General features: G+C 40.5%; 1 protein-coding gene across 4 annotated transcripts in view; it reads left to right on the top strand.

Moving 5' to 3' along the window:
* Positions 1-2,078: 2,078 nt before the first annotated feature.
* The window catches only part of ak8 (adenylate kinase 8), an 18,820-nt gene continuing 10,712 nt past the window's right edge, over positions 2,079-10,186 (top strand). Inside the window, exons 1-6 of one of the 4 annotated variants that reach the window (XM_031302175.2) lie at positions 2,079-2,153; positions 2,750-2,896; positions 3,036-3,120; positions 4,189-4,238; positions 4,551-4,661; positions 5,869-5,937. In XM_031302175.2, coding sequence (XP_031158035.1) covers positions 2,094-2,153; positions 2,750-2,896; positions 3,036-3,120; positions 4,189-4,238; positions 4,551-4,661; positions 5,869-5,937 — 522 coding nt within the window. In that variant the 5' untranslated portion in view covers positions 2,079-2,093. The remainder of the gene's footprint in view (positions 2,154-2,749; positions 2,897-3,035; positions 3,121-4,188; positions 4,239-4,550; positions 4,662-5,868; positions 5,938-10,186) is intronic. The other 3 variants (XM_035998892.1, XM_031302173.2, XM_031302174.2) reach the window with 3 other exon arrangements.

The raw sequence follows: 10,186 nt of genomic DNA, 5'->3' as shown, positions 1-10,186 counted from the left end.
GGAAGAATATCTCCTCAGGTTAACAGCTCAGGATGCCAGAGTCAGATGTCTACTACAGAAACAGCTCCAGGACAGGTTTAGTCTAGTTTAGCAGAATAACATTTTGGGAAATACTGTTAAACTGCTGCTTCCAGTCTTTATGCCAAGCTAGGCTAACTGTGTCCTGACTTCAGCTATTTTCTTACAGAGATCTGATATTGATATATATCTATCTCACTTCACTCTCAGAAAGAAAGAAAGAGAATAAACTATTATTATATATTATTATAATAACTATTTCCAAAAATGCTAAACCGTACCTTTAAACCAAAAACTGAGGAGGATCAGTTTCAGTTCAGGATGTAAACTTCAGTTTACAGACAGACCAAAGACTTCCTCATGTCCTCTGCAGGACTCAATCCAGCTGATTAAACCTGAATTGATCAGAGTCTCTAATGATCTCATTTGGGTGATTTCTTCTCTTTCTTAGCAACTCAACATGGCAATTGTCCCCAGCAGTGTTGCTCTGTTTACTTCAGAGATCTGCTGTCAGGAAACAGCTATGCTTGTGTGTTTGGAGACAAATGTTAAACTGTGAACACTAGAAATAAAGACTTCTAAAATCTCTGCAGGTCTGTCTGTCCTGATTAGTGATTAGAGATTGAACGTTTCTCTGTCTGTAGACGAGTGGATCTAAAACTGACATTAAATGTCGTGTCACAGTATAGAACTTTCATTAGATTCATGTAGTTAAAGTATCAGCAGTAAAAGTATGCAAGTACTCAGCTTCGTGTAAACAAAGTAACAGCTGTAAAATTGAAGTATTATCAGCTTCATGTAGTTAAAGTACAGAATTATTCTCAGCTTCATGAAGTAACAGTAAATGCAGTGCAGTAAAAGTACACGTATTGCAGTAAAATGTCTTTCTGTCTGTGACTGCTATCTGATTCTATGTGACATTAGAGTTAGAGAGTTAATACTGAGGCATCAATGTTAGAGCAGCATGTTACTGTTGTAGCTGCTCCAGGTGGAGCTACTTTTAACTGCTTTACTGTATATACAGTTTTCTAGTTTAGTCCAGTTGTTCCCAACCTAGGGGTCGGGCCCCTCCAAGGGGTCACCAGATAAATCTGAGGGGTCGTCAGATGATTAATGGGAGAGAAGAAGAAGAAACTATGTTCTAGTACTGTGATACACATCTATTTTCACTTTCTGGACTTTTCTCTCATTTTTGCTATTATAACTTTTGCAATATTGATCATTTGAAGTTATTGAAATGAAACGTGAAGTTTAGAGGATAAATTATTTTTGTGGAGCTGCCATACACATCTACTAGATTGGGAAAACCACTAGTTTAATTTCTAACAATTGTATAACCTTATATGTTCTTTATGTAAAATGGTAATCTGAAAAAGAACTAGTAATCTAAGACGTCAGATAAATGTAGTGAAGTAATATGTACAATATGTCCCTTTTTGATGTAGTGGAGTAGAAGAAAGTAGCTGTGTGTGTGTGTGTGTGTGTGTGTGTGCTTGTTTTACTATATTCGTGGGGTCCAAAAACCAGGGAATACAGTATACTTGTGGGGTCTGCACAGCCTTGTGGGGTCCACATTTTGGGCCCCACAAGGCTGTGCAGACCCCACAAGTTAAAGGTCTGTTTGAGGGTTAAGACTTGGTTTTAGGATTAGGGTTAGAATTAGGTTATGGTTAGGGTAAGGGTTAAGATTAGGCATTTAGTTGTGATGGTTAAGGTTAGGGTAAGGGGCTAGGGAATGCATTATGTCAATGACGCGTCCCCACAAAGATAGTGAAACAAACGTGTGTGTGTGTGTGTGTGTGTGTGTGTGTGTGTGTGTGTGTGTGTGTGTGTGTGTGTGTGTGTGTGTGTGTGTGTGAGAGAGATTGCGCGCTGTATGTTAAATTATTTAAATGAAACTTGCCATTTAACCCAGAAACATATCTCTTCTATGACAAGTTTCAATAGCATATTACAGCTAGCTAGCTAGCTATTTAAGGTCTACATCCAAACATCCTTTGGTTGCTGCAGTCAGATGTCTCTTATTGTGAAGGGTGGTTCCGCCCATTGACATATATGGTTCCTCCGCCCCGCTAATGACGTTCTTCCCTAACAACAAGCAAACGCTTCTTAGCAACCGACTCAATAAACAGCAGGTAAGAAGGTTTTTAGCTACATGTGTTCTACAACTAGAGGAGTTTTCTACCGATGTAATACTATTTGTAACATTTAACGTTTGTTTCTACGGTTTCCTCTGTGTCCATAATCAACAGAGACACGGTAATGTTACGCTAGCAGACAGATCCGTTTCTCTCTGTCTCACAGTGTAGCTAGAAATCATAGATATAAAATGTCAGCATTTCTGTTTTATATCTATGGTAGAAATACTCTGTTACAGGTAGAAGTATCTTTATCTAAATGTACTTAAAGTACCAAAAGTAAAAAATACTCATTATGCAGAATAATATAAATATATAAGTATAATTGCACTGATGTGTTGATCACTTTGTTGTTGCAGCTGGTAAAGGTGGCGCTCATTTTAATGATTAGATGTAACTTTAACGTAAATGTTTAGTTAGAGAATGATGATATGTTACGTTAGTGGAGTAGAAGTATTTGTAGCAGAGAAATACTCAAGTACACGTATCTCAAAATAGTACATTTTAAATCCAGTTTCAGGATCTTAATGTGGGGGATGTTTGCAGTTTGGTTGTGCTGCAGTTTCTAAATGTATTGTGTTCATGGTCCTCATGAAATAAAAATACCAGTGTCTGCCATCCTCATCCATCCATCCATCCTCCTCCTTCTCATCCTGATGGATGAGACTGTGAAACCCCTGAGGATTCCTCCTCAGATGTCCGTCTATGCTGACAAACACAACATCTTCCACCTGGAGCAGGTATGAAAGGACCGTTCTGCAGGTTTTAGCTTGCTAAATACATCAGACTACTGTGGCTCTGTGTGTGTGTGTGTGTGTGTGTGTGTGTGTGTGTGTGTGTGTGTGTGTGTGTGTGTGTGTGTGTGTGTGTGTGTTTCAGAGTATGCTGTCCAGTCTGGTAATTGATCAGCCTGAAGATCCGATCAGTTACCTGATCAGTCTGCTGCGGAGAAGCAGCATGGACAGTAAGTCAACACACCTGACATCCAGCTGTTGGAGAGAGACAGTAGTTCTTATCTGGGGGGACATTATTAGTATTAAGGGCTCACACTCCTGCCTGATGCTGTTTGGTCTCTATAACCTTTTTCCGACCAAGTAGTTACAGGAATGTAGTTTTAGAAACAGTCCACTTCTAAACAGTTCTACTAACTACTCTCCCCCAAAACTGGTTTTTCCCATTTGCATTTGCACTGGCCAAGTGGCCATAGGAACTGGTAGGAGGGGTAAGGGAGTTCAGACAAAGTTGTCTGAATGCTAGTGTAGATCTTTTGTGACGATAACACAAACATTTCACAAGAATGTCAACAGGTGTGGTTAGACGGCTGTGTGAACACAAAAGATCTTTTGTTATTATAACACAGCCATCTAACCACCACAATATTTTGTTATGATACCACAGCCATTTAACCTGCTACTGCTCTTTTTAATCAAGCAGGTAGGCCTACCTTAATATGTGCATGTACAAATAACTGTAGTAACCCACTTTTTTATTAAATATTTTATTTATATCAAAGTAAAACACAGCAAACTTTAGAGTGCAAAGATAAACTTAAGGCCTGTTTACAAAAGTAGAAGGCATGCTAAACAGTGAAATTAATACAATATTAAAAAAGATGTGGAAAAGGGAAAGACCCTGCCCTGAAGTAGGAGCTGAAAGAGTTACAGGAACTTTAATCAGAGGAACTTAATAATCCCCAAATTGGTCCAGTCGGAACAGGAGAAAAAAAGGGTTCTAGGAACGTTATGTTCTAGGAACTGCAAAAATCCCTCCGGTCGGAAAGGGACTTATGTGATGAGTTCAAATGTCCCTTTAAATGTTAAAAGCTATAAAAAAAACCGCATCACACATTTCTGCGGCCACTAGATGGAGCTGTGACTCTACTCCCTGTCTGTCCTGAGTTGAGTTTACTGTTATCAAGATGTCTGTAGACACAGAACCACATTGTCTGTCGATATGTCTGTCTCTGTGTGCGTGTGTGTGTGTGTGTGTGTGTGTGTGTGTGTGTCTGTCTGTCTCTCTTTTTGCCTGTCAGTTCCCAGGGTCCTGCTGTTTGGTCCTACTGCTGTTGGGAAGCACACAGTGGTGAGTTTTATCGGTCAGTTTTCTCTGCTGGGATGATCGTGTGTGTTTAACATTATATCTCTCAGTGTAAGCTGCACCAATGAGGAAGAATCCAAACTAACATCAGACTAATGAAAAGAGTTAGTTGGGTCTGACAATGTGCAGACTGAGCTCAGAGCTCACCCAGTGAGAGTTTACCATCCAGCTTCTTTGTCCTCCAATGTCAGAAAGCTTTGCATCAAGAAGAGTTAAGAGTAAACTACTGAGGGAAGCAGTGAACGAGACACAGTTCATGTCATCACTTATTCTTCTGTGGTTGTTGTCATCCTTTAGGCCAAAAAGCTGAGTGCTGAGCTGAGAGCTGTCCATGTGTCCATACACAGTTTACTAGAGGGCCAATCAGAGTTGAGTGTACAGGCACGCCAATACACACTCAAAGAGCAGGTACACACACACACACACATACAGACACAGACACAGTACCTGTTACACCTGTGGTGATCATTTATTTATGCTCACCTCAAATCTGAAGGCGATGCGTTTAAAGCCCTGCAGAAAGTCTGGAGTTTAGAGTCTGAAGTAATCATGTTTGAAATTAGGAATTACTCTGTATCAGATGAAACTCTGAGCTGTAAGCTCACTCTAAACCCCATTTAATCACAATCTATCCAAAAGTTGTTTATATATATATATATATATATTTCGGTCCAAACCGACAGATCAGAGCAGAATGTCTGCTGTCAGGCTGTGATGTCATGTAGACACCTAAAACAGCTGATCATAAGCAGATTAATCATAGTTTCCCTCTCCCTCTGTGGACCTCCACACCTTCTCATGCTTACATCCATTCCATTTATATACAGTGTACATACAGGAGGCTCAGCCAACCAGCAGGAGTCACTAGTGCGAGTCTGTGCTTCCCACCAGGATGAACTAAAAACAGTGGCGGAATGTAACAAAGTGCATTTACTCAAGAACTGTACTTAAGTACAAATTCGAGGTACTTGTACTTTACTTGAGTGTTTTAGTATGATTAGTATTTTTCAACCCCCTTCTGTCCAGTGGAAACCATGTATCTCCAGATGTGTTGATTTTGAATGTTTGTGATAAACTGAAGGATGAAGTGTTCCTTATGCGTTGAGACAGTTCTCCTAACTTTAAGCTAAATAAACTCTTTTAAAAAAGCCTCTTGGATCGGCTAGAAAATGCATCATTGCAAAGCTGTTTTTTTAGAGATACATGGTTCTCACAGGACGACGCTACAAACATATGATGATCTAAGATATAATAGAATACTGACACGGAACATTTTACTACACAATCAATACTTTTACTGTAACTACATTTGGCAGATACATACTTTTACGTAAGGTTTTGAATGCAGGACTTTTACTTGTAGAAGAGTATTTTCATAGCACTTTTACTGCAGTAAAGGATCTGAATACTTCTTTCACAGAGAAAGAGAAAGCAAAATGTCATCCCAATGAAACTTTTATTTTTCAGCCTCATACATTTTTAGACCCACACAGTCTTTTTTCTGATTGAACCGCTAACAGACATTTAATAACACTGTGTGTGTGTGTGTGTGTGTGTGTGTGTGTGTGTGTGTGTGTGTGTGTGTGTGTGTGTGTGTGTGTGTGTGTGTGTTCAGGAGCTTCCTGCTGAGCTGCTGGTCAGACTGGTCCAACAGAGACTGAATGAGATCGACTGCTTCAACAGGGTAAGGTTGTGTTCAGACCTCCATCAGCACCGCGTCAACGACCACAGCCTCCTCCTTAATAATAATAATAATAATACATTTTATTTGTAAAGTGCTTTTCTAGACTTCCTCTCAATCAGACTGCTGTGTTGGTCCTGACTCAGAGGCTGCTGGGAAACACTCAGGCTTGGAATAAGATGTTGACCCTGTCATCTATTACTATCTAACAGGCTTTAAATGCCCCAAAGCAAGAAAATAAACTGAATTTTAACCTAACCTTTGCATCAACACAATTTAACGTTATCCACGGTGTTAACCAGAGGCGCTGGCCAATCAAATATGTGCAAGTACACATTCCTGTTAGATGACTTAGTCTGCCTAGACTGCTGATGGTGGTCATGTTAGATAGAATGACGTCTATGTGACTCAATCCTGTTTCACAGTATTATAAACCTGTGCTCAGTTTTCGTGTCTGATAAACCTTTAGACTTAGACTGGACAGAGCTATTCATGGTTGAATCACGCAGTAAGATGTTGCTGATCAGATCTGTCTCTGTGACTGTCTCCCTTTCTCTCTATCTCTCTCTCTCTGTGACTGTCTCTGTTTCTGATCTGCTGCTGTGATGATAATAATTAGCGCTCTGGTCGCCGCTGTGTCGTACTACGATTCCCAGCAGGCCGAGCAGCGTGTTGGCGTGTCTCCCCAGAGATTGGCTGATCAAACAGACGTGCTGCTGTCACATCACACGTGTTATTTTCACTCGGGCTCGTCCTCTCTGCTGCTCCTCATTAGCATCACGTCCTGTTTCCTGTCAGCGTTCATCAGGACACCGAGAGCTGCTTTCTGATCAGTTTAGGAGAATTAAAGAAAGTGAAGCTGCTGTCGACAACACTCACACAACAACAACAACAACACAACTGCATTTATCTGTCTGATTGAAGGTCTGGCCTCTGTTCAAATATCTTCACACTAAATGCTCAGCTGGTACACTGTAAAAAAAATACAACTAAAGGGGAAACCTGTGTAGCAACCTGATACTCTAAAGGAGATATAGTCTAGAGTTCATTTAGGTGGTTTTAAAGGGATAGTTTAGATCTTTTGAAGTGGGGTTTTATGAGGTACTAGTCTATATCGACGATTTTTCATTTCCGGCATTGTTCAGGTGCTGCTGGAAATTCCACCGGATGTCCCTTATTTCGGATGGATGTCCGTCACCTTCCGCTTTCTTTGTGTTGGCATTTTAAACTCCGGTGGATCAGATCTCTGCAGGGTAAATCCAGACAGCTAGCTAGACTATCTGTCCAATCTGAGTTTTCTGTTGCAAGACTAAAACAACTTTTGAACGTACAAGTTCCTTCCCGAGGCTATTTTGCAGAGGTGCCGTTGCTCCGTCTGGCGCTAAGCTTGGCTTGGTTTAAAGAAATGCCAATAAACCAGAGCACGTTTTTCTCCCATCCCAGAATAATGTGTGGACTAGCCAGACCCTCCTCCGCAGCGCTGTGGAGGAAGTCCTGGCATTGCGAGACTAATGAGGTACTTACGTACCTACAGTAGATGAGGGTCTGCAGACCCCCAGGTGAGAGAAGCAGGCACAAGTACCAACACGGAAGCTAAGCAATGTACTGTACTGCTGTGGACAGGGGCAGCAGCTAAGCTTATTTTAGCTATCTAAAAAAAGGACCACCTAAAAATATCTATATCAGTTTAAGTGTACGCTATATTTAAAATATTTTCACTGCTTTACCTTGCCATCAGATAGGACTTTCCTTTGGCACTACATTTTCTCAACTTCCATATTCCTAGTCATACTATAAGCACAACTGTGCTGCACACTGTATTACGCCGCAGATCTGCTGTTTGGGTCCGACTGTCAGCCATTTATGGAGGAGACAACAAATACAAGAATAAATAAATTGAGTAATTGTGACCGCAAGTGACGTTCACTGTGGAGACAAGAGGATGCATTTATTGACCAGAGTATACAGAAGAAGAACTTTTGCAGAGGTAGACTGAACAGCCATAGGAACGTAGGAAGCCTACTGAAACTACTGTAGGTAATACAATGACTGAATAAGTACCTCATACAACCCCACTGGAAAAAATCCAAACTATCACTTTAATTCTTCTTTATGAGGTTCTAGTGGTCTTTGAATGGGTTTTAGGGGTCCTGTTGGTGGTTCTAGTTTAACTTTTAGCAGATTCTGGTAGTCATTTGCTCACTTTTTGTACCAAATTCTTTTACCAGACTTTTTCTCAATTTTGTTTTCCACTGCAGATAGTACCTTGTCAATGTAGGTGGGATTCTGAGATGATTGTAATAGCGGTGCCAAGTAAAACTGCCGTGACATCATCTTCAACGCTATACAGCACACAATAGATCCTTTTCATCAGCTACCAAACAGAGGATCATCTGCACTACAGCTTACTGTACAGTGTAGTTTTGCAGGCTGACATTTTTCTTTTAAATCTGGGCCGTGTGATTAAGACAATTTGCATTAAACACAATTAAAAATAAAGTGTATTAAATCACAGTTCAAAAGGTGATGTTTAGTCACAGCCTCATGTTACTGTAGGACAGGAGAAATGTCCTCCACACAGTCACAGTTAAAGAAGAAACTGCTTTGGGATCAGATGAGTTCTCAAAGTTGAGTTTACTGTTTAAATTGGTTTCACATAACATCGATGAAACCTACAAGACGAAGATTTATTTTCAGTGAACCCCTCTGAGACTCAAAGTTTAGTTACAACAACAAACATGTCTGCCATCTCTTTGTCTTCTTCTTCTACCTCTGTTCCTTCATACTTCCCTTCAGTCAGCGGGGGGGAGTGTGTGTGTGTGTGTGTGTGTGTGTGTGTTGAGCAGCCTCTCAGTGATCAGCAGTAAAATATCATTCAGCTTTCCTCTTTTCCTCTAATCTCTACAAACAGCTGCTTCTTTCAGTCTCCAGCCTTCAACGTTTAGCTTCGACGTTTAGCATTTAGCAGCAGTGTTTAGCGTGTGTTTGTGTGTGTGTGTGTGTGTGTGTGTGTGTGTGTGTGTGTGTGTGTGTGTGTGTGTGTGTGTGTGTGTGGATGTGTGTGTGTTTGTGTGGATGTGTGATTAGCAGCTACTTTCATCTGTTAATGGTTGTTTTTGGCCACAGGCTAAACTTTCCACACACACCGGGGATTAGGGTATGTGTGTGTGTGTGTGTGTGTGTGTGTGTGTGTGTGTGTGTGTGTGTGTGTGTGTGTGTGTGTGTGTGTGTTTTGTGTGTTAATCGTCTGTAGGAGATGAGCATGATTGACAGCTCCCATCAGGACCCCACCTCATCCTGTCACATTAAATACTAACCTGTCTGTCTGTCTGTCTGTCTGTCTGTCTGTCTGTCTGACTTCAATTATCTTTATAATCACGACTGTTAGACAAAAACTTCTCAACACAATGTCCAATTACTTGGTGTTTCCAAAGCTTTCAGCCTCATCCCAGGGTCTTCCTCAGGAGATGGAGTTGTCATGGAAATGATTGAGTTGCAATTACAGTATGCAACATATGCATCAAATATAGTAATTAAAAAACATGTTTTGCAGTATTTTTAACGCTTTCCTATTCAGGATAAAATCCTTATTAAAGCAACGGAAACTGTGGAACTTTTGATATTATTGCGATTTGTTGCCCCTACAGTTTCGGAGTGTAATTAATGTATACACCGCTGTCGTAAATATGGACAGCTTTACACCTGCATTTGTTATGACTACATTACTTTTGATCAAAAACTAGAGAGTTGACAACTTTGCTAACACAGCCAAACATCAAGCAAGTGCAACAACACAAGACATAGCAAGCCAGCTAATATTACTTACTAGTCCAACAGCAAGATGGCCAGCTCGCCATCCAGTTTCACCAAAATCAGTGGTAGTGCCGTAAAGTGTCACAGCACTTCTCGGGGAGATTGTACACGCCCAACAAAGTTACATAGTGCGAGAACAGGTCTTTTGAGGCACACAGTGGAAATGACAGAGGCACCATTGTCGTTATTACAAGTAGCAAAGTAGCATCAAAAATATTTTTAAGCTGTTATTTTAGGGTTAAAAAAGTTACATAATGTCACTTAAACAAACATAACATCACTAAATACAAAACACTAATCTTTACTAGCACATTAGCTGACTATTTCAATCACACTCTGTTTTTATCCACACCGGGTTAAAATGGTAACGTTAAAATGCGTAAAAATGTCAGCTTCAAACATCTAACTATAAAGTGTGTGTGTGTGTGTGTGTGTGTGT

The sequence above is a fragment of the Sander lucioperca genome, chromosome 2 (assembly GCF_008315115.2).
Source record: "Sander lucioperca isolate FBNREF2018 chromosome 2, SLUC_FBN_1.2, whole genome shotgun sequence".
NCBI classification, from domain to species: domain Eukaryota; kingdom Metazoa; phylum Chordata; class Actinopteri; order Perciformes; family Percidae; genus Sander; species Sander lucioperca.
Note: the sequence above shows the minus strand (reverse complement) of the source record. Positions and strands in the feature narration are given on the sequence as shown.